The sequence below is a fragment of the Notothenia rossii genome, assembly GCF_949606895.1.
Source record: "Notothenia rossii genome assembly, chromosome: 6".
NCBI lineage: Eukaryota > Metazoa > Chordata > Actinopteri > Perciformes > Nototheniidae > Notothenia > Notothenia rossii.
In genome coordinates this window covers 67,833,764-67,858,577 of record NC_136909.1, presented here as the reverse complement: position 1 = coordinate 67,858,577, position 24,814 = coordinate 67,833,764, and the positions used below count along the sequence as shown (strand labels likewise).

Sequence of the window (24,814 nt, the reverse complement as noted above, 5' to 3'; positions counted from 1 at the left end):
CACAAGGAGAGGAAACAATGCATCTGATGCAAGCGTCCAGTCTGAGGAACCAGGTGCTTTGGCCTATTTGGTCTAGACTTGCATACCCCAAAAAAACAGACAGTAACCAGGGCTGTGGTAGAATATAATCAAATGTCTGTTTTTATTAACGTTCATTGCTCTCGATGGCAGTGGTCAAGGAGAGATGTGAAGGAGAATTAGTACGAACCACACTTACACTGGGGTATGGAATAATGCGGCGGTGGATGTTATTAATGGCCAAATGGTGTGTCACTTTAAATGTTACTGATGAAGGAATTGTGTGACAGCATTTAAAGAATTCTGCAGACTCTTATCAAGGCTGCCAGTTAGACACTTTCACTTAGTTAGGAACCTTCCTTTCCAAAAGTGACTGCACCGACGGCAGCTCAGGGCCACAGAGATGTACAGATGGGTAAGGCAGAGCTACAAAATGGGGATGTGAAGTAGTGAGGCCAAGTGTCTTCTATTCTTAGCCTGTCAGAACCACACAAAAAAGCGTTTTCTTTGCTCCTCTTCAAAACTGGGTTGGTGTCCTGATTAAGTAACCCCCTTCTGTACCTGCGCCCAGACATCTGCCAAATTGAGAAAGGGCCAAAATCACATCAACCGTAATCCTCCTCCCTCCCATTTTAATGTATTGTCTGCTTCAGGGAGTTTTGACAAAAAAATGCTATGATGTTTCATAACGGTTTATCATATCAAGTGCATGTCAGGACAGCATCTGTACTTGTCTGACCTTAACGCTTAGCTTATTCTGTGTGATCAGCCAAAGAAAGCTATCAACGTGAGGTCTGTAATCCTCCCTTGACTCCATTGATTTCACATTCAAGTGACACTTCCGCCTCTAGAAAACACAAAGAGGACCAGGCGGAGGCACGGAGGGGAAGTCAGAAAAACATTTTGAGTTATTTCTGTCAGGAATGCTGAGGTAAAGGCAGGGAAATAAAATAAAATACAAGAAGCCCAGCGTGGAGTAGCAACGCCTGAGACTTGACAGGATGGATATAGGTTAAGCAAGCAACAGTTCTGCTGCTATTAAGGCTTGTGGTAAGTAGTAAAGCTACAATGGCCAGAGCAATATTTGCAGAATGCATTGTTTCACCACAGAGCTAGCACAACCTTCCTTAAGTAAAAGGTCTCGCTGCACCATTAAAGTATGAGACACAATCACAATAGATTTTCCTGGCAAACGAGGGACTGCTACTTATGTGTAATTGATGTTACTTATAGGTCTCTTTTTACAAAATGATGAACTGGTTCTTCTTAGAAACAAAGAAAGTCCTTTAGAAAATACATTTCGACTAAAACAACCGCTTGGAAGAAAACACTTTTGAAAAGGCCCTGTTATTCTTTTTGGGGTTTTCCCTTTCCTTTGGTGTGTTATAAAGGTTTTGTGCTTTGTGTTTTATGTAAATGTCAACAAAGGCTAAAATCCCAAAGTTCATACCAGAGGGAGTTTCTCCTTTTGATCATTAAAGCATGTAAACATGTCACAGTAGAGGCACAAAACACAAATATGAACCTGAAAATAAGCATTATAGGACCCCTTTGAGTCAGAAGTCAACAACACAGCAAAAGCTCTCACTAAAATGCTTGTAATAGTTATAAGACAACAATTGTGTCTGCCCCAACAATGTAAAGCAAAGAGAAGACCAATGCAACAGGTCATGTCATTTCCAAAAGAGAAGATATAGTGAGCAGCAGGCACAGATAAACGCAGCAAGCAGAGATACAGCCTATATGTTGCTTTCCTCTTCTCAGTTCTCCTATTCTTGGTACACTAAAGATGACCCGTGGCTGAACAGGAAAGGGTGTCGTGAATATTTGTCTAATGTTGCTGTTAATCTGTCTTTGCATGTTTTTGTATTCGTGCCAACCTGGGCTGCACCTTGGCTGATCCATTAACAGCATTTCAGACACGCCACTGGAATAAAGACTTAATTGTTTTTACTGTAATATCCTCATTATATCGAAAATAAAACTGGATGAGATGAAACCCTCAATTAGCCTCAGAGGACTCTTACAGAGAGTAAATTACTCCCACTCTGAGGTGGAGGCAGTGTTTTCAAATCTCTTTGTATTGTGTGGTATGATTTGAGACCGATACTAAGACGTGTGCATTAAGTATCCTACAAAGAATCATCTCATCTTCCCTAGAAGGCATTAAGACGTCTAAAATAACTGAGATAATGACAGTTGAGTCTTTAAGGATCTTACCTCTAATCTTTGCACCATCTCCCTGATGTCTTCTCCACAGTTGTCGTGGGCTGACAGCATGACACACTCCCCTCGCTCATAAAATATCTTAATGCTCATAATCCCCGAGGTCCATCCAATGACATCACGACACGAGCAGTTGAAGACTACATTTTTTGATTCCTCCTCAATGAGCACAATAAACTCATTGGATATACCCAGCAGGCAGTCCACGTCTAACGACTGGCCAAAGTCCCGTGCACGGACACTCCAGGTGATGGCCCCCACGCTGAGCATTTGTGCATCCTTCCTGGGTTTCACCTTCTCCTTCTTCTTGGCTCCGAGGGTGATGAAGCTGAATTTGACAGCAGAGTCAATAGTAGCCGTGCTAACAAAGTTCTCAGCCAGGTCCTTAAGGTACTCCTGCCGCGTGCGGGTCGCCATGGCTCGGAACTTCTCAGACTTGTGCGCAGCGTTTTCTCCGTTGATGACCTTGGCGAGCAGGAAGTCCCTGAAAACGGCTGACTTTGGGAAAGTCACAGACTTGGGAATAGGGGGCCCGAACGGAGGCACGTCTTTGGACCGGGACACGGCCACGCTGGAAAACAGGAAGTCAAACAATGAATCACAAGCAGTGGTGACAGTTAAGAGAATAAAGAAGTATTGAACTATATGTACAATGAGCAGCCATTTGAAGAGTGTTGAAATGATATGGCTTTCGGGGAATTTATTTCTGGTGGAAAGACTGATCTCAGACTAATCTTCCTCTGTTCAACAAATGCTATGTTATTAACAAGAGTTGTCTTGAGTTCAGAAACACTCGAGGAGAGAGTCGTAAGTCTTAATTTCAAGGTGTCTCTGAAGATAATAACTGTATCATCACTGTGCAGATCAAAAGAGCCTTGTGATTCCTGCACATTACTATCAAGTCATGACAGAAACCACAGAAAGCACTCAGCAGGCTATAATTAATATTCTTTCAAATTAAGTGTTCTTAAAAGTCGCTGCAGAGATGAGACATTTATGCAAAGCACATCAAAAGATAAACATATTTCCTTTAATTGTCTTGAGGATATCAATTTGCTTTTTATCCCATGGTGAGGCGCTCTAATGTTTAGGGAGTTTGAATCAATTCCACCAAATTCGGATATAGTATTTTTACTCAGTTAAATAGCCATAAGAGAGCCTTACAGGCCTGGTCCACGCGTGTTCTATTTACCTGTAGCAGACGTTATCAGTGCAGGGGTTGTGGACTTTGACGATGACAAACACATGTTGGAAATGAGAGCGGATGTGTTTCGGAGTAAAAGGAAGGGCCCCAGGCTCCTGGAACACTATGGTGACGATATCATTGCCAATGTGCCTCTTCCTTAATAACTATAAAAGGGAGAGAGAAATGGAGTCAAGTACAGAACAAGGAGAAAAAAAGAATCACATAAAGGGTTAATATTGTACAATAGTTCAAATGTACACAGTTTTATAAACATTCATTAGTAAAGATTACAATTTAACAGTAAATTCAATGTTTTCTTTTTAGGTGGGACTATGTAGGATTTGCTGATCAAAGATGTATAATAAAAGTTTGTCACAAATGCAGTCAAACTGACTTGTAGTCAGTTATAGATTTATCTATTTCTCTAAAATTGGCTAACATCAGGTACCATAAGGTGCTGCTCGTAGAACACCAAGTTACATGTAGCAGCAGAACCCTAAAGAATACTGAATTGAGGAAGAGTGTGTTTTATTTCTTACAGTATTTGCATACTGTTGCTTTAAGGTGTAGCCATTATGGACAAACCTTTTAAAGTATCAGTGTAGTTTTGTAGAAGAAAGCTACTGCTGCCTAATTCTGTCTTGCCTTTGATTAGACAAGCCAAGCAAAACAAACGCTCCATTATATTACAATGTGGAATGACAAACTGAATGAGATGTCTATAGCATCAGCACCTTCACACCACTCTGAACTCGTTTTACATACAGCTTTTATTTATGATTCTGAATTGTAATGTAAGATAGAAGCCTTTTTTGTATTTCTAACCGAACTTAGGCTTTGTTGAATGAAGAAGACCTGTTTACTTAAACTCAATTTAGACTTCTGGTATTGCTGAATTGTGCGATCGTTAACCTCATTCTCTGCCTGCTATAAAGTTGTCATTGAGGGTCAGCATGAGGCAGAATCCATCGAATGCAGGATTAGAGGGTTCAGTAGGTGAATTGAAAACGATGAAGAGAAAGGGGTGAGCTCTGCTTGGGCTAAAAGATTACCTCCAGGGATTAAATGAAACTATCCCAGTGTATGAAATACAATTGACGGAGGAGAAAAGAAGGGAGAAAGAAACCTCCCCTTTAAATCCTGCCAATCAGACATTTTAGATAATAATGATACGATTCCGTAAATTAGTGTGTAACTGTGGATCCTGTTCCTGGATATGTATACCGTTAATACATCTGCAGGGTGTACCTACTGATTTTACTATGGGCTCAAAAAGTACTTCCACTCAAGCAGTGCACGGACTAAGCCTCTGTAAACCGCAGCTTTATCGGGCCATCGCTCACCAGTCTACATCCACTTAATTCCACTTGTTAGAGGAGGCAGACACAGAGGCCCATCTAATACCAAGTCAGGTCCGGCCCCTGGGGATGCATTGATTAAAATTCGACGGTGGGGTACCGTTACCATGGGGACGCTCATGCTTTCAACTGATAGGTCATTACCGTGGTGAAATGAGCCTCTGGGGAAGATTGGCAGGGTTCGGAATTGAAGATATCCTTAAAGGAAGCTGCTCAGGGACTTATTACCGCCATTAGACGGCGGCTCACCACACTGTAAAGCCAACACGGTGGTCTGCTGAAGAGGATTGAGTGCCAAGTGTGGAGTTTACTGACCTGTTGTCTGTTGTTGGGCGTGTAGGGTAGCATGGTGGACACGTGGAACATCAGCTCGTAGTCTTTGTAGGTGGTGTAAAGAGAGTGTGAGCCCGTGGAGTCAGCTGTAACACAGGACAGGGCAGTCAAGGTCTCCGGCCTCATTACTAAAAAGGCCATTGTGCTAGATAAGCCAAAGATGTAATTAAATACAAATTAAAGGCAATACACCTTAACCGATATTGATTTTTTATGTCGGCCTTTGTTTTCCTGTCCTATCTGTGGGTGATAATCTATTGCAGGTTATACAGTCAGTATGAAAAAGTACCTTATACAATCCAACTTAAAAAAAATTAAACTATCCCTTTATTGAGGCTATAACAAAACAAAAAACACAAAAACCCCCGAAAAGCAATATTTTCCAGAGCTGAACATCTGCACTCAACAGGATTAGAAGAGTGTGGGCTGAAATGTGAGTGTTTTGTTTTGGTGTCTTTAATCTTACTCTTGTTATCCAGCTGAGCTCTGTACTTGGTGAAGCCTTTGAGCCGCACCCTCTGGCCGAGCAGATCCAAGAACTCCTCCAACGCAGGGCCGGCACTCTCGTTGTTGTACATCTCTTCTTCTGTGCTCTGGCCCGCCTTACAGTAAAGCACTCCCACCTTGTGCTGGAAGCTTAGCTGGAATGGGGAGCATACACAGACACTCAGCGGGTAAGTATTCTTTCCTGTTGCTGATATGTATCACACACCACCACTCGTTACGTGCTGCACATTGTGCACTCAAAAGCATGCGAGTGCCCTCTTTCCATCATGTCACGGCTAATGTGAAGGCCTTCATAACCCTTCTAGGAGAGAGCTGAAATCCTCTTTTGTGACGCCAGGCTATGGATTTTTGTGAGCTTGGAGCCGAGCATAAATCAAGTCAAGCTAATAGCTGCTACTTAAGAGCAGCTGTGGAGCAACGAGGGATGAAATACTGACACATAGCATGAGGAGAACTTTGCTTCATGACAAGAAACTCAAAGCTTCAATCAATAACATTTTGATATGTTTTTAAAAGACTATACTTAAATTCTAGACAAAATAACAGGCCTTAAATGGCATTGGCAACACCCCACTAATAATACTCTTGATTCCACCATTGTTCAGCAAAAAGTGCCTCAAAAAAAAAGATGTCAGAAATAGTAGTGTTGTTCACAGACAAGCAAGTTAACCGGCACAGGTTTTCACGGGGAGTTTTTTAAACATTATCCGGAAAGGACAGGTCTGACATGAACCTGTCTCAGGAAGAGACAGGAAGGAATAAAACATTGGAGTAATTCTTCGCGCATGGAGAGAGTGAGAGGCCCTCTCCGCCAACATGAATTGTTCATGGTTTACAGCTCACTGATGCTGGCCAAGAGACAGAGTCAAAGGGGGGAAAAATAGAAGAAAAAAAGCCCCCCTGTTTGTCACCTGTTACCCAACAAATTCACAGCTAAGGACAGCGTGATCTTGACCCAGGGTGAATGTGTCACTGCGGCAAAAACGCTTCTATGAATGTGAAGGCCAACAAATGATCTTTAAACTGAAACAAATTGGAATTGTCTTTTCCCTCCGTTACAGGTTATGGGTTCCCGCTGTGCTCCCGACACTGTTGTCGTGATGACTTTCTCCATCAGGCCACCGCTCTGCACTAAAGCTCCTGCGTTTGGATGGAAAGCTATTATACGATCGAGCACAGTGGAAATAGCCTCATGTGCAATGATGTGGTCTTCTATTTTTCATCCTGAATGATATGGACTCACTTAACCTCCTGCCCCTTTTAACGGACCTGCCGCCGAAGGCAAGGACAATCACATTGCCCTTTGGTGCAAATTTAGCGGTGCCTGAAAAGTGCAGAACCATCAGGACGAAAATACACATGAGTAATGCTCCTGAGGTAAAGCTCATTGTGTAACCGCCTTTGATGTGGGTTTTTTGGCGGTATCAGCTCATGTCAAGGTAGAGCAGCCATGAAAAGAAAGAATTATGCCATAAAACAGATCTAGTTTAGCTACAATAATCCACTTGCTAAAGATCTGAGCATAAGATGCTAGTAAGCAGTTTTACTTATTATTTTCAATATTCCTCTATCTATCCAGCACTGCAGGGTAGATGTTTGCCCCTCTTCTTCTCTTTCTTCTATAAATGCAAAGATAGAAATACTTAATGAGCGGAGAGAGAAATGAGGACACTGCTCCCTTTGGAGATTTCTGCGGCACACCTGAGGGATACAGCGGTGCCCTAACACAACACACAACATCGCTGTGACATCTGTCTGCACTGCAGTGTCCTCAATGCAGCAGACATTTAAAAATAATACCTCCCAAAAACAAAGCTACAAGCTTGCATCATTACACAAACATTGCTATTGCAATTCGTGCTGTTTTTAGGGCAGACGTTTTCCCATTCTGCAGAAATACCATCTAAGAAAGGGAATGTGGAACGTATAAGGGAGGAGAGAAAAGTCTCAGGGTGACTTAAAGTTAATCCTCCAGTTTCAATGTCGTGACAGGGGATTGATTTACATAGGAAGGAGTTGATTTTTCCCTGCACTGCAATAACCTCAGTAGGTGGTAGATTACAGTATTGAAGTTGAGGGACAAATCTCACTTGAGCCTAAATTATACATCAGAGTTGTCGCTGTGGGCATCAGAAGTGATTTATGATCCGGCAAAGGCTTTACCTGTCGACGAGTGGAAGTAAACTTGATATGGAGTGTTTGCAGTTTGACGGGTTCATGAGTTTATCCTTTGTTTAAGTTGTAAAACCCAGAACTGCAGAGGAAATGTGTTTCTTTCTAGTTGAGGAAGATGGTAATTTGTTCAGCATAATTGAGAGGGAAAGATAAGTGACCTTTCTCTGACCTCCTCCATGATTTCTTCACCATCACTAAACCTTTATCTTGTTCATTTCGCCGCCTTTATTATCTGGAGTTAGAAAATTAAAGCTTGAAATAATTTTATTTTTTTATTTGAAAGCAGCTGATAAACAGTTTCTATTAAACAAGAATTCCATTTTCCAGATGCAACAAAAGATTAATTTCTACATCAATGTTTTTTCTTATAAAAATGTATCATTTGTGATTTCCATCACTTAAAGAAAATCTAATCTCAAAAATCTGATGAACTGCCTAATGCTTTCCCCTGTCCATCTGGCACACTGAGAGTTCACTGTGATCTACAATGTGATCTAAAATACAGTCACATAGGTTCTGTTCTCTTCTTACATCCAGAGCCATTACAGCAGTGCTTTCAGAGATATTCTTTCTGCAGAGCTGATCATCAGGTTCATTTGAAGGCTGCCTAGCTCCGGGATACTCTCATTCACTAGACTAGCTTTCTGTTCACCAAAAGAAAAGCTTTTTCACACACATGCACACACTCAAACAGAGGACTCTGCAGTGAGCATACACACAAAATAAATCCTGGGATAAAGCTTTCTGCATGCTGTTGAAGAAAATGATGTACTCAAACAAAAACAGGCCTGGCAGTCCGCTCTACTTTCTGAGTAGCTGCACTTCCTGTCCAAAATTAGCTTCCTCGCATAAACACATTAGAGGGGCGGTGAAAGTCCAGTTTCATTCAAATGATTTTCGATTACGGGGTACTTAACATTTTTTACTTTTGCTCAACAAGCATAACATTAATGATTAAAACAGGACTGAACAAAAATACTGATGTCCAAATATAAAGTGGCTTCCACCGGGGGTTTGGTTTGAGGTCTGTGAGGAGGAGTGCGAGTTGGAAGAGCCCCACTTAACTCTCCTTCTCCGAAAGTAGTTTCTTACATCACTTTATTGCTTTTTTCTCCCCTGTGTGTCAGTTTCGGTCTTATATCAAAGAAGGTATCTATTCTGCACGCAGCCTCTCATACCAAAGGCATGAGGAGCTGCATGGCAGGTGAACAAATTCTCGTATCAGCTCCTTGAGATCTGGCAGGAAGCACTTCCTCCAGCACTTACTTACAAAGTTACTTTGCCATAATTGGATACACAAAGTCTGTCATCTTCTAAAGTGCATTTAACTTGCTTTGGAGAGGACACTACACTGCTCTTGTTTATGTGTGTAACACAATCTTAATATACAAGAGGACACGGCTGACACTTTCTATTATAAAAAGCCTTTCCCCTGTCAATTGGAAGGAGGGGTTCATGCTAATGAATATAATTACACTAATAAGCAGCCAATTCTCTGATAGGAAGACAAGCAGTACAGCACCAGCTAATCCTCAATCCTTCCAATCCTGCAGTTTAATTAGATGAAAAATGAAAGGCCTTTAGATCACACAATGAATCCATCTCTGACACCTGTGACTATGGAGAGCCCATATCACTAATAGCCATTTTATTCAAACAGAGATAATGCAAGATGACATTCTGCGCCACGCAGACAGAATACCAAATCACCTGCTCTCAGACAGAGTAAGCTGTCAAAAGTGAGTTACTTTGGCCTGTGTCTGAGTGTCATAACGGCAGAAAATGTGAGTTGAAGTAGTTGATGCTGGCTGCAGAGAGAGTGGGATTCATATTGATTCTAATTAGGTGTGATATTGGCTGTCTTACGCCTCCATGCGGGAGCCTGTGTTCATCTATAATAAGCAGCCCACATATGGGGTAAAGCTACCTGCTATTTGAAGTTAATCCCTTCCCTGTTTCCTTCTTTAGCTCACACAAATGTCAGAAATATAGACAGAAGTATCATATGATATCAATACAGCACAACATTCTGTAATTCTAGCACATTATGTGTAATACTGATATTTGGCACTGAAGGCTTCAGATCAAACAGCTGGAACATATTTGTGGATGATAATGAATTGGCTATGGCTTTACCTTATTTAAAGGTTGGATTTAATGAGGGGGATGTTCATCAGCTGGTTAGCTTTGCATAAAGGCTGTAAATAGGGGGCCACAGCTAGCCCTGCTCTTTCTAGTCGTGTGAGGTTAGACAGTAGTGATTGACTCTATGACCCGCTGATGGAAGTGATGCACTATTTTTACAATGTCAGTATGAACTGAAAGTCTGTAGCAACATTTCCCCCCAAAATATCCTGTATTAGGTTATTCCTATTGCAAAAAATGTAAAGTGTCCTACTGCTGCAGTTTGACCTTAACGGGGGAGACACGATTTGACTTTTACTATAGAGTAGTCACATGTAATACAATGTATTGACTAGGGAGTTAGACTACAAAACAAGCTAAAACTGTAATTCATGACAAATTGTCCAATTGTGGCCAGATAATTAAAACAACAATAATTTGTTTTGCTCACTAAGAGATTCTGGGACCTGCAGTAACCTCACAGTAAGAACAGGACTCAAATAAGTCACTACAATCAGACACTAATAGGTCAGTTAAACTCCTTTAAAAAACAGTTAATACCATCAATTGTCATTCTGTCAATGCAACTGTGAACAAAGACAAAATAGTTGCACTCAACACACTATAGGCTTCTCAATGTACTCACCCCCTGCTCGTCCAGCTTGAGAAGCTGCTCCGGGACCTTGGGGGAGTTTAGGGACAGCCTCAGACACGAGATGTTAATCTCAGGGATGACGTATTCCAGTACTTCTTTCAGCGGCAGGCCGCGGGCTGTCCCGTGTCTCGCAGTGGACGGAATGGCATCCTCCAGGATGGCTCCACGGAGTGTGGTCAGCTGGCAGAAAAGACAGATGATAAAGTTTAATCATCGGGTGTGTTATGAGGTTTTGATGTCCCTTTGAACCAAATATTAAACGGGACTGTTTAAAGCAAAATCAAAAAAGGTTTTTTCTTGCCTTTATTATATTTGTGAACAGGAATCATTTGTTTATAGTTAGGTAACTAAATAGTTACTATGTGAAACTGCTCACTATGAGGTCTTTGGTTGAATCTCTAACACTCGTCAACCCACATTAAAACAATCTAAATAAATAATGACTTTTTTGTTTGCGGGGGTACTGTCCCTTTAAGGTAAAGTCGGCGTGTACATTATTACCATATAGGTCATTAGGGTCATTCAATCAGTGATTGTATTCATTTGGATGTTATTGAGCCATTATATTTGATTTTAAAAATGCTGTAAATGAAATGTAGGCTTATGTGCTAACTGTTGTGTGAGGCCGTTATAATATCCTTTTTATGTTATGCCCTATTATGTAGGGCAATGGCTCCATTACAGCGCCTTTGGAAGACATTAGGAACTCAAATTCTAAATAATTACGAGGGGCTAACTGAGCATTAGATGTTAAGTGGTATTTTACTAGTAAGATCGTTAAAGTGCCAGTAAGTATTGACCCAAGCAGCTTGAAGAACCCCACTCTGTGTCCCCGGTGTTGTTGTTTGGAGCATCACAGACACATTTACGCCCATAAATCTCATTTCTCTCCACGCTGCCTGTGAATGTCAGCACAGCAGTCAATTGTTGTCCGACAGAGAGGCTTTCTGAAAAGCAGATTACTTAACAGACTTAGAAAGGATTGAGAGTGAGAGTGGGCCGGAGAGAGGCAGAGAGCGCCGGGGCTAAATGATAGGAGCACTTGCAAATAGATGCTCCAGCAGTTGGGGAGTTGAAATAGTGTCTGCGTGATACTTGAAGGGCTAACGTGACCCAGATACATTGTTTTATCGTGGGAGTGGTGCTTTACACCAAGAATGGCATCGGATATCAGTGACATTTCCCTGCCTGACACATCTGTTGCACCTGAATTATTCAGTGGAAGAGACCACCCAGCATCAATCAAGGAGAGCTTTCTGTACCAACAGGGACCGTGGCACTGTGCATTTTAGTTTGTGGATTAATCACGTTGTGTGTACACGCGCGTGATGTGTGTGTGCGAGGCTGTGAGTGTGCGAGGCTGTGAGCCGGCGAGGACTGATCACGCTGACTCGGATTGACTACAGCATCAGTGTCTGCATGACTGACCAACAGAGTCACAACTGGCACAGACTCATTGTACACATTAGGGTGCTGGGAGCAGATTTACTGTAGGAATAGAGAGCTGCAAAGAGCCACCTCAGGATTTCAGGGCAACTGAAGCATTCCTGAACTTGAATGAGCCCTGAGCTGATCAACCTTAACTTGTCTTGCTGAATGCATATGTTGGGAACATCATTTAAAAGCATGTTTTCGTGCCTGTAGACAATTCTTCAATAGAGCGATACAAATCTACCCCTAATAGTTCCACGTTGGTTTAAGACAACAAGCAGTGCAGAAAAAGTGCAAATGGGGTATTATGGTTACCTGGCTGGTTCTGAAGGTGACTCTATAATTGTGCTGCATTCCATCTTTCTCCCTCCCGTCGTCCAGCTTCTCCCTGCGGATGCTGACCGCCACAGGTCCCAGATTTTCATCGACCCCAAAGTAGTTTTGATGTTCTGAAATGGAAAATAATTATTTGAATTAGACACACATTATTACTGCACCGATCCAGATTTGTCAGAATAAGTGTCTTTATGGCCATGGGTGAGCTGTGACAGTGATTACAGAAAGCAGCAGGGGTCCAGTGGAGATCTGACATTGATTCATTTTGGATTAGAGGTTGGCATGTAGTGGTAGCACTGGGATTTAGGAAAAAAGCTAACAAATACAAAAATAGAGCCAGGACACAGTTTGAACCTGGGTGACCCGTCACCGACCCAAATAATCTGCAGCATGGCACTTCTCACGCTATCAGAGCAAAGCAATATAAGAACGTTTTTGTCTTGCATGGTTCAGTATTAGAGATGAATTTGGGAGTCTGAATAAAATATTTGCTTTAGATTATTCATTTTCAAGTAAAGAATGTATAATCCCACCAAACGCACACATGTGTAATGCTGACTTTTTTAAAACTTTTTAAGGACAAAAGGAATAGTTGGGAACCTTTTGAACCATTACTGATACAATCAAGGGAGACATCATTCAATGTCATTTTGCTTTTGTTTTCATGACATTCATTCGATAATTAACCGTACAGAATGAGGAATATATGAAAAGAGTTAAAGTTAGAGCTACATTTAAACACAGTGGTTACACAGTAAGTGTCCTTAACCACCAGGCCACCAGGAAGTCCCCTCAGTTCAGGCTCAGAGTATTTCTGTACTTTAGACAACATTTGAGTGTTTGTAGATTAAGCCATTATAAGAACTATGGCTAATTTCAGTGTCAACGTACAAATATTTGAAATGTGTCATAGCTTGCTTAAATAAGACACTCAAAATACACTGTACTTAAAGCTAATATTGTGTGTATGAGAGTGTGTGTTTAGGACATGGACTGGAGCAAGGCTGCAGTGCCTTGAGCAAACAGCCCTTAATCCAGGCTAAAGCTGGGAGAAAGACCTGGATTCAGCCTACGACAAAGAAAAACCTCAGCAGAGACTTAAAGCGATGAAATTCATTAAGAGATTTCTGCAGAGGTTTTGGCATGGCAATGTAAATGATCTGATTCTTGTAACGGTGGCATTAACGTGGGGGCAAAGCACATATCATCATGAATAATGAATTAGTTGAATGGAGGCAACGCGGAATTAACTGCCAGAGGAATGCAGAGCTTGTCAGGGACGGAGAAGTGAGTCCAAATGCTCTGTGAGGCATAAGGTCAAATGATGGTAGGAGGCCTTGTGGCCTCGTTGCATATGAGCCACTAAGCATCAGAATACCAGCAGCATAGAGAGCGAGGCAGTGTGGACTGTAGTGAGAGCATTTTGTCAACGCATTTCTATAACATGTCACTGTTACTCATCACTTAGTTTTGACAATTTGCCAAAGGATGCAGACTGGATGAGTTTGATTGTCATGTCAAATGATGCATCGCTTCCATCTTCCTGTCACTTCACACTTCTAAAAAGTTCGGCACATGTTTGCCTCCCTTTTTTGTGACTCAAAGACTTTATTTAATGTCAAATGTCTCCATAGGGCATGGTTAGGATTAGAAGCTTTCAGCAACCTATGACTAGCAATGCACTGTTTGATCTGCCACCATCTGTTACATTTGCACATTGTGCCGTATGATGGTTAAAGTCAGGCATACACTGGCATAGACTGTTATGTAAAAGCCATACACACACCGCATGTCATCGATAAGGTAAGGGTGCAAGCTGGAGATTTACAAGTCGAATCTGGAATGTGGAGGATCAACCTTTCTTTTCAACAATGAGGTCGAAATCAATTGGCCAAGTAAAGTTCAAAAAGTTGCATCTCTACCTGTTAAGCTAGAGTGTTGGCACTGTAATCAAATAAAAAACAATTACCTTCCACTTCCTAAAAGGCTATGAAACCCCTGGTTCACCCTCTATTGTATATCTCAATGTCTACCTACACATATATAACCATGACCTGTGTGTAACAAGTCTTGGCCCGTGGGTGTGAAGAAAACACTGTGTCCATTAGGGCGGCCTGGGGACAAACATTCCTGTTGCTAATGGAAGGAGGACTTTAGGCAATCAATGGGATCAATGTTCAGCCCGGGTTGATAAAAGCTTGCCCTAAAGTGGTGACACACAGCCATTTTTGTGAGATTGAGTGTGTGTGCCTATTTTTATGTGTGTGTGGGTGTGTGATTTTTGTGGTGAACCAGAGGTGATGACAGACTTGTCTTTCTGATAAAACACCTCATGAAAAAAGGGCAAAGGCTGCATCCACATACTGTGAAAGAGGCATCTTCTGTTAAAGCTATAACATGAGAATGATGCTGACAGCAACACAGGGTATTTCTATTATACATTTGGCTGCCACGGAATGAGGATAAAAACATAATACAGCTACACCAGGGATGCGTTAACTATGCGTGAGTAGGCTCAGTTGTACAGTCTATCATACTGTAAGTAGAGCAGATTACTTTACGCTGGGTCTCAATTAAGTTTTCACGCTGTCACACTGAAGAGTATTTTCCCTAACACAGAGATTCTTTTTGAAGAAGGTCAGGCGTCTCTCAGTGTGAAAGGTGAAGCAGCTGTTTTCTGGGGAGGCTCAAGAATGGGTAACCCAATCTGCTGAGAGCGTCTCACAGACAGTGGGGAAACAGATATGTGAAATGCGGTGATGGGTCGGGGTCTGCGTGGTATTTCCAGTGTCGGCCATGTAGGTGTTTTAATGAGGGGACCTGGGACCTTGGCATAGTTTTACTGACCCTAAAGTTTCATAGGATGGGGTCGTCACACCCCTGCGGCCCCCACGGGGAACAGCTGCAACACACCCTCTCACTCACCTCTCTCTTCTCACATGACTAATCACTGCTTCTCCGCGGGGTTCGGAGCAATATCACAGGGCGGACATGACCGTTCTTCTCCCATGGAAGTGAAACACACACCCTTGCGCCAAACACAAGACTGCTATTGTTCTGGCCCCTTATTTCATCAGGCCCTACAAAAATAACCGGGCCGGCAAGATATCTGAGGCTGTTCCATTTGGGAACTTGCTCACACAGCGTTGTGCATAATTTAAAAGGAAATGGATTTGGCCTGGAAAGTTTAATAATTTTTAACATTGAGTCATTTCAATCCTCCTGTTATAACTCTGTTTAAGGGAGAAATCACACATCATCATCATTAGCATTCCTTACCTCTGCCGTAGAAGAATTTGTGGTAGTAGTATGCTCCGAGGTCGATGTGCTCAATGATGTAGCGTTTGACCTTCTCCCTGTGGATAGGCTGGTTTTCTCGAGGCACCTCCAGAACAGAGACTCCCGCGTTGGTGCAGTGGGAACTTAAAGAGGATTCGAAAGAGCAGCTCTCCGACATACCAGTGTAGTTGGCACTGTTGGCTCTGGAGAGGGAGATCTTCCTCTCGCCCTCGCCACCGACCTCGTTGCGAAAGTGAGGACAGCTCAGCACTAAGCCGTTGCTCTTCCGGTCCCCGTCATCAGCGTCCAGGTTCTCCTTCGGGTTCAACTCCTCCCTGCTGCCCAGTGGAGACTCAAACATGGGTGTATTTCCACTGCTACATCCAGCCGCCCCACTATCTATCCCTGCTCCGGGTCCAGGTCCAGTCATAGCCATAGCCATAGCCAACGCTCCACCTACGACTCCGCCCCCGCTTCCTACCACAGCACCAGGCCCGAGTCCAGCGGAGGCAGCTGAAGCCCCGGTGGTGGTGTTCTTCCTCTGACACAGGTTGGCTCTGCCTGCCACCGCCTCACTGATGTTGAAAAGAACACTCTGGACATCATAGTGCGCAAAGCATTTTTGGAAGCTGAGCGGCCGCCGGTCATCCTCTAAAGAGAGCCGCAAGGCATCACTCTCGCTCTTTATGGTACGCAGCTTCCTGAACAGGGACGTTTCAGACGATTCAGATTTAAGGCGCCTCATGAAGGACTTGTCCGGCTCCCGGCTGTAGAGGAGAGAGTGGTCTATGTAGTCGTAGCCTGGAATGTGGACTATCTCACCCCTGGCGATCTGGGCTGCTGTCTGCAGGCTGGGGGAGAGTGCGACGTCGCAGCGCAACAACTCGGGGAAACCCATGGGCGGTATGCTACGGCGGTCCAGGGTTTCCACTTGGTAACCCCTTAGCATGGTGAAGAAGCCTTCGCCTGTCAGGCCCTGGCGGTCAATGGAGGATGTGCTGCCGTACTCACGATGCAGAGACGCACCAGTGTTTGGATTGACAGCGTGCTGGTCCATTATGTCCTCAGAGTCAATGTCACTAATGGTTACATCGCTGTTGCTGCGTTGGCGGATAGGATGGAGACTCTTCAGCGGTGAGTGGCTGAGGAGGTCGCTCAGTGTGTATTTGTCAGAGTAGTCTACCTCCAGGCAGACTGACTCTCCTTGCTCCAGTATTTCCACACAGTGTTCCTGCTGGCCGTTCTGAAACACTGGTATCACGCTCTGATAGTTTGGTGAAGGTCGTCCGTCCCATCCATCGCTCCTTGGTGGCCATTCTGTCGCTCTGGCCCGGACGCCCATTTTAGGCATGGCTGGAGTTCCATTTGTTTTATCAGGTTTTCCCTGCATGTTGGGGGCTGGTGGTCCCATGCTACCATTCAGGGCTTTGAGTTTCCTGTTGAATAGCTCCTCTGACTGCATGGCTCTGTAGTATTCTTCTGGGCCTCCCACAATTCCCGTGAGGTTTGATTTGTTATCCGTCACAGGGCTCAAAATACTCATATCCTGCCAGCAGACTCCTTGAAGAGCAGACTTTCAGGACACTTCTTCATTACATTATGTGATTTGCTCACTGCTGAGCGGAGGAAGAGCCTCGTTCCTGAGTCAATGAAGCAGCCGTCGTCATAACTCACAGAAGGCGGCTGGCACGACGATCGACACCCAGCATTTGGATGTCAAGGACAAGTGTCTGAGGGGCGCTGAGGCACAGCGGAGCGAAGTCTTTTCTCACAGCATGCCGTCAATGCAGAACGACAGCTGGAAGAGTTGGATCTGTGTCACGGAAACAAAAACAGAGAAAATGTTAGCACAAGGCGAGAGGGTTAGCACACTTACTGAGACATTTTCATTTCAAACGAAGGGTTAGGAAGTTCTGTTCCTTAAAATGACCCCAAACACAGCGCATTCAGTTCAGCTATTAAAAATGACTGCACGGCTGACCTAGATTGTCTGTACCCTGTTATCTTGAAATAAACTCCCACTAAGGGGTATGTAGAGCTGTATTAGTTTTGAAACTGTGTGGAGCATATCATCGAAGACAGCTAATTAGTGTATTTTCTAAGAAGAGCTGGTGCCATTATGGGTTTATAACAAGATAGATGGATATCATTGTTGGTGCTTCCAGCCAATGCCTAACAGATGGCGGTGAAGCAAATTACAGCAACAAGAGGCAGATGTTCGGCTAAATGTTCACATGTACCAATATCTGCTCCAACCGCTCGCAGCATCATCAAGCTGCAAATTATACAGAAGGGTAGTTTTGCATATTCATTCCCACTTCGCCTTTTGTATCTGATGGAGTTGATTAGGAGGAAAATGAACAACGACCCAATTAAGTAAATGGCCTATGACGTATAACAAATTCGCGGAAATATGACGTTGTGGTACACTCCACTATCATAACTACAAAAAATTATGTTTTCAAGTTTAACCCTTGTTCACTTTTGTTTGTTTATCTTGGGGAATTATAATCAGAAAAAGAAAAGGTTGACAACAGCAGTATTATTCATTAACCTGAACATCTGAGGACAGAGAAGGAGAGTGAAACATTGGTCGGCTTGTCCTAGAAAAACCACTTGGTTCTCCATTAGCAATTTATAGACCTTAGAAAATCAGCAGAGTGTTGGTCATATAGACTTGTTTAAAACAATTTGACATTGACAATGTAATAAAGATGATAACAGACAAAGAATGCACTGTAAGGAAGTGAGCAACTCTTCTCTCATCAGTCCCATCCCATGCTATGAGATATGTCACAGGGTCCCGGGGGGGGGGGGGTGAGTGACTGAGGTGCTATGCTGGATTCATCTCCTCAAACACTGACTTCTGCATGGCAGATTACACCATGCCACAATACAGACACCAGGTCATCCTACATTGGCCTAAATGCTTTTCTCATGTTCTTTGGGACTGGTGGTATGCCTCATTCCTTCCTTTTCTGCAATCATGTGAAAACCCCATGAGTTTTAGAGTAAACCCTCCACATCACAGAGAAAAAGGGCACTGCTAGTTTTGCTTCAGTGAATATGTGAAGGCAAGTTTAAGATGATTTGTCTTTGGAAGGTTTCTCTCAGTTTCAGCTCCGTCCACTTGCCTTTAATGTATTATATATTTTGCTACCAGACAACTGTTTACATTCCACATGTAGTTAGGGAGGAGGGTAAACTATTTTGGGATTCAAATGTGGGTCACATCAAGATTAGCTGCAGACCGACAGACTAGACCAAATACACTCGGGATGACCGGGAAATAATAAAGTATGCGGCCAAATACAGGTTAATGCAGGCATGACCCAAATGTGTAAAAGTAGATTGATAATGACAGCTCCTTCTGCCAAACTATCCACAATCCTCTCCCTCCCATTTAGACTGGTCTGGTTATGAAACCACTAACCAGCTTCATTCACAACATAGAAACTGTATTGCCACTGTATTAAACAAAGGTTTGGAGAGGACGGCAAGATTTTGTGTTGTGTCATGTGAATGCATAACGTAGCGACAAGCACTGCTCTGGGAAATATGTCTGTCTGTTACAGTTGGCGACGGCGTACGATGAATAATGAAATATTTCCCGGGTTGTAGTGTTCTCCTCAACAATGCCAACGCCTTATTTTCAATGCAGATTACATCTTTATCTTTGTCTGAAAAGGCTAACATGGAAGATGATGGTATCAAGTTGGTTTTGATCTGACAGTGGAAAAAGTGCTGATCATTTGATTAAATACAAGTATTTTTACCAGAGTGTAGAAATACTCTGTTACCAGTCAAATATATAGAAAATGCAGCATCCTAATATAGAGTGAAAATACTTGCTAAATGCAAAATGGCCTATATCAAAATAATACATACATTGTATTACCGGATAATTAATAATTATCCGGTAATACAATGTATGTATTTTTGTATGTATTTTATAAGCAAATTTCGGCTGGCCTCCTCTTGCAACAGAGAGTGCAATCTACTGTTTCACCATGACATCTAGAGGGGCGCTGTTTCACTCTTTGTAAAATACTCAATGAGAATGGGGGAGAGACGGGCCGGCAGCAACACACAACAAAGAATTTCCGAAACTAAACGAAGTGTTTTTATTTATTTATTAAAATTATAACTACAATCCGAAAAAACAGGGGAAGCCTGGCTTCCCTTGGCATCCAGTAAAAAAAACGCCACTGCTGTCAGGTCACTCATTACTGATTCGCGAGCTGCATGATACTGGCATAATAGACTGCCCGGTCGGGCAACCAGCAGGTGAGGCTTCATTGCCCGAGCTAAATACTAGATGGCCCCGGGCCATCGGGCAGTCCTTAATGTCGATCCCTGAATTATTGATGCTTATTATCGACACAGTCTCATCTTTATCAACACATGAATCCAAATCTATTTGATCATGTGTTATTTAACACTATTCATAACATAAAACAAACAGTAACATAGTAACAACAGCTATAAGACAAAAATAAGAGCAAAATGTTTAATATTTGATTCTAAATTGTACAGGAGAAGTTGTTTGAAGAAAACGTAATTATTTAAATAAAGTCCAAATTCCTCAAAATGGTTACGATTGCAGTACTTAACAATAAATATGGTTGTACTAACATTCCAGCACTGCTGACTGTCTCATTTAAAAAAAGACGAGCTGTATGCCGATGTGCTCGTGTAAGCGGGCCCCAATGTTACCATTTATCTTGAAGAATGACCCCTATACAAAGTCTAAATCTGTATGTCTATTGTACTGTACTGCATATTGTAGAAGGATAATTGTTTCTGAAATATTTTTAAATCCTAATTCTCAACTTGACAAAAGAGAGGAAATGGGACCACTGCCAAATCCAAACACTGAATATCCATCACCCCGAGACATCATGCGGGATGCCAAAAGAAACAAAGACTCTTGGGAAAATGGCTGGAAATGTATTTGAGGTGTCTATAGGTCAACCAAAATATATTTGTCTAAAAAGCTCAGGTCTTTTTCTCAGGCATGACAGTGAGCAGAGGTGACAATATGGCCGTCTGCTGACCAACGGCCAAATGGCACGCATTGACTCAACACAGTCCCTTTCACACTCACAATTAGAGCTAGTGACAGCAAAATGTGCCACCTGTGCAAACAGCTTTATCAATGGGGACACCCCAACAGAGGCTTTAACGGATGACTGAGAACAAGAAGAACAAAGAAACGGACATACTGTAATCTCAAAGCATGACAACAACACAGTGTGAAAGACTATTCACAGTAGTCTGCGGCGAGCAGATAGACAACAAGATGGAGGTGTAATGCTGTGTCACAGAGAAAGAAAAGAAAACAATCAAAGTTTTATATTCATTTAAACTATTAGGAAAGAATTGACAAACTCAAAATATAAAAATAGCAATGAAAGCTTAAAAAACATTATGTACGTATGTTTATAGCACATGCATCTGTTAATAGTCCACACATTTATTTATATATTATTTTGTCATACAGTATCTTATTCTACTGCACAGTATTTAATTAAACAATCTGTTTCATCTCATTTGATGTATACAGTTTACTTTTGTCATTTGCAATATGTTCTTGCACTATTTCATGTCTCTTCTCCTTGTATGTCTTAAGGGGATTTTATGCTGCTTTGTTGAACATGGAGCATGGGGGAGCAAAAATAAACTATGCCGTCGCTATTGTGCATGTGGCAATATAGTCTGGAATATTTGAATGGAGCTTCCCTATTTAACCTCCAATTCCCATTTATTTTTAATTTAGCATAAAAAGATAAAGGTAAAAACATAAGAACAAACAAAGTTGTTGTCCTCATAGTGTCTAGCGTCCCCCTGTTTGTGATCTTACACAGGGTCAGTAAGGGGTTAGCTGGCCCTTATTTCACTGTGAGGGCAGGACAGGATAAACTGAACATGGTGGTCCGTGTTTCCCTTTCCTGCCTTCTATTAGCCTCTTCCCCTGTGACAGTGATTAATGAACACAGTTGTAGCATGTTTCATTCCACATCAACTGCCCCCCCGGCACCCCCTACCAATAGAGAGTGCCACAGGCTACTTGGTCAGCAGAATCCGTCTTCTGTGTGACCTGAAAGAGGCACTTTTCTGCCCTTGCCTTTGTGTCTGTGTGTGCAAGGGAGGCAGCAGATGGAGGGTGGGCAGTGTGCTTTGCTAACAGCCCTTTATTACTGGAGTAATGCATCGCCATTATGGGTGTTTAAGACACAAGGCCTGGTGAACAGGGGGAAGGGATGGGGAAGGAAAAGAGAGGCCTAATTACAGTAATGAACTCATGGTCTGTCTCTGATGTTGGATAGTTCATCCAGGGAGGAGTGGCCCAGCGGTTGAGACAGGTCTGAAAATAATCCTCTGACACTATGGCCTGATTAAAGGCCCGGCGGATATTAATATGCTGTCAAAAAAGTTCACGTTCTGTCCATCGTCCCAAGATTAATCGTCCACTATTACTGATATTTCACCCGGGCAGGACACACGGAATGATGTCGGCTGTGACAGACTCACTAGACAGAGTGACTTCTCATTAGTCACTTCTATGACTCCTAGAAAACTGTCCTGTGCTCATTGAGAGAAAGTTCCTCTTTGCAAAGCTGCTGATTATATCTTTTTGTTGCAGCGCTCCAAGTCCTCCATCTTTATTTTATCTTATAGATCAAACTGGGTAGTAAGGTAGCAGAAAAACACTTCACTCCTCAACAAAAGTGAGCTATGAGTAAAAATAATTGCACTTTTGAAAAAGAGGTTTATGTAAATTATGTCAATGCAAGGATGTTCTACAAAATGGCACTACATATATTAACACCAAAGCTTCATTTGATGCCAGATGCAAACACATTTTAAGCGCAACATTATTAAGATTGCTACATTCAGAGCTGACAGCACTTAAGGAAATTAGTCACATACTTTATGCTCAAAAAGCAAGGGCCTTGTCATGAGCACTGAGAAACTATTCTTGAGAGGAATGCCAAATCATCTGAATGGTTGGCAACAAGGTCCTTTTCAGGTAGCCATGATTTTCTAAAAAGCCAAACCCGTCACTTGTCTTAGACCTCGGGTAACATTTGAAAATATCGTGTGCAGAATTAACTAGTTGATGTGTGAAGGTTTGGTAAATGATGTGTGCGAAAAAGTCATCTGGGAGTCACAATTATGCAAACAAAATATTACGATTTGCATATGTGTGGCCATCAAAGGCGCCATTAAACTGCATGTCTCTGCCTGTAAACCAATTGCCCATCATTACAGCCTACCATAATAAAACAGCATTACATTATTTAATAGACTCAAAGCGGAGGCAACAGCCTATTGTAGTTAAAAGACACATGGCTCCCAATTAAACCAATTCTATTCAAGACATGTTTTTCACTTCCTTGAAATGTCACATTCCTCTTAAATATCCTCCTTAGTGTCCAGCACCTCGGGTCAATCGTGTTTATTTTGCCCCTAGCAAGATGCTGGGCCACTCGGAGCCCTGGGGTGAACACAGACCTGTAATTATGGACAATTATCTTTAATAAAGCCCAGAGTAATTGAGCCCTATTAATGCTCCTCTGTTCTCGGGGAGCAGGAAGTAGTAGCCGGCTTCGTCCCCAAGACGCCGCGATCTCCCGAGTCGTGGCCAAGCTGCAATGCAGTCATCCTCCCCTCCCGCAGCCAAATTAGGGTGCCATGTAGGTTAGAGGCCAAGATGATTGCACCCATTTTCTAGCTCATGGTCTTCATCATGTAATGAGTCGGGCAGCGTTACTATGTGAAGCTCATTTAAAAGTCTTTGTCAGTCCATTTCTTTTGGTTCCTTTTTACCGGCCTTATACTGGTAGTGCTGACAGGCTGCAGCCAATCAAACGTCTGAAGTGTCACTCTGTAGCTTCGCTGCCCGACACTTGATTCCTCAATACAAAACAATGAATCACATTCCATGTCACATCAAACTCAAATACAATCAAATCTTCCTCGCACACAATAATAGTGTTTCGTCCTCCGAGGAGTTGATTTATAACAACGTGGGAGCTCTGTTTTCAATCCTCTATTGAGAGCAGCTGTTCCAACCTTGCGGTGGGAATCAGAGGGGAGTATGCGATAGTTTTGAGCGATATTAAATTCATCGCACTTGAAGTCAGGGAAAGAAGGGGAGAACCAGACACAGGCATTTCCAATCTGATGAAAACACTTGTGTTTCTGCTTCAGTGGAGCGATTATTTACCTTAACTGGGTAAGCAAAGGAGAATGGGAGGTTAAGAAGAGAAGTAAAAGTGGTGGAGTGAGAAGAAGACAAAAAAGGAATGGGAGTTTTGCCAAACCTAGCTCAAAGAGATTCCTGCAATTAAACCACACAACCAATTAATTGGGTGATGTTATCCTCAAGAGTTCATTACTGGGGCCTGGGAAAACAGGCATACCATCTTCCCTGTGTGTGTGTGTGTGTATGTGTGTGTGTGTGTGTGTGTGTGTGTGTGTGTGTGTGTGTGTGTGTGTGTGTGTGTGTGTGTGTGTGTGTGTGTGTGTGTGCGCACACACACACACACACACAGTTACACCAACTATGAAGGTATTGACCAAAAGAAAACCAAATGCACCATTCAACGTCTTCCCCTTTCATCTGCTGCCCCTACAATTCAACCTCACAACAGGGAGGAATCTCCCACCAGCTGACACTCAAATTAGCACTGATGCTAAAGCCCTGCCATTAAGCGCCGATCCCGCCCCTTCCTGAACACAGCGATCCCTCCCTATATCAGAGCCGGTAAGAACCCAATCATCTAACTCCACCCTCTCTTATTGTGGTCAGGCCACCAGCCGAACGCGCCAATATTGCACGCCGGGAGTAATGCTGAGGTTTTAATGGCCAGTGTGAAAAGAGGGTCACACCCTCAGTGGGAGGTAAGGAAACCAACAAAATGAGTTCCAGCCAGCTGCCTCATCGAGCCCGATATGTGGAAACAGCGAACTATATCCAGCCTGGTTATCATTTACAAACAAGGATAAGAGGTTAAAACCAGACACGTTTACATTTATTTAGGTTAAGCGGGGTTGTATAAGTGTTAAGCTTCTGAATTAAACATAATACTTTGCAAGTGGCTGGTGGAAATGTGACAACAACATCCTCTATCAGAGGATAGGGGCTGTATGTCAGTAACCAAACAGAAAGGCAGTTCA

General features: G+C 42.7%; 1 protein-coding gene across 6 annotated transcripts in view; it reads right to left on the bottom strand.

Moving 5' to 3' along the window:
* Positions 1-24,814, bottom strand: part of LOC307043634 (signal-induced proliferation-associated 1-like protein 2) — an 81,126-nt gene that overhangs the window by 33,840 nt on the left and 22,472 nt on the right. For all 6 annotated transcript variants that reach the window (XM_079688211.1, XM_079688215.1, XM_079688216.1 and 3 more), the window contains exons 2-8: positions 15,629-17,441; positions 12,329-12,462; positions 10,574-10,762; positions 5,588-5,762; positions 5,104-5,207; positions 3,437-3,594; positions 2,239-2,815 (exon numbers count right to left, since the gene is read on the bottom strand). In XM_079688211.1, the coding sequence (XP_079544337.1) occupies positions 2,239-2,815; positions 3,437-3,594; positions 5,104-5,207; positions 5,588-5,762; positions 10,574-10,762; positions 12,329-12,462; positions 15,629-17,171 (2,880 nt within the window). In that variant the 5' untranslated portion in view covers positions 17,172-17,441. The remainder of the gene's footprint in view (positions 1-2,238; positions 2,816-3,436; positions 3,595-5,103; positions 5,208-5,587; positions 5,763-10,573; positions 10,763-12,328; positions 12,463-15,628; positions 17,442-24,814) is intronic.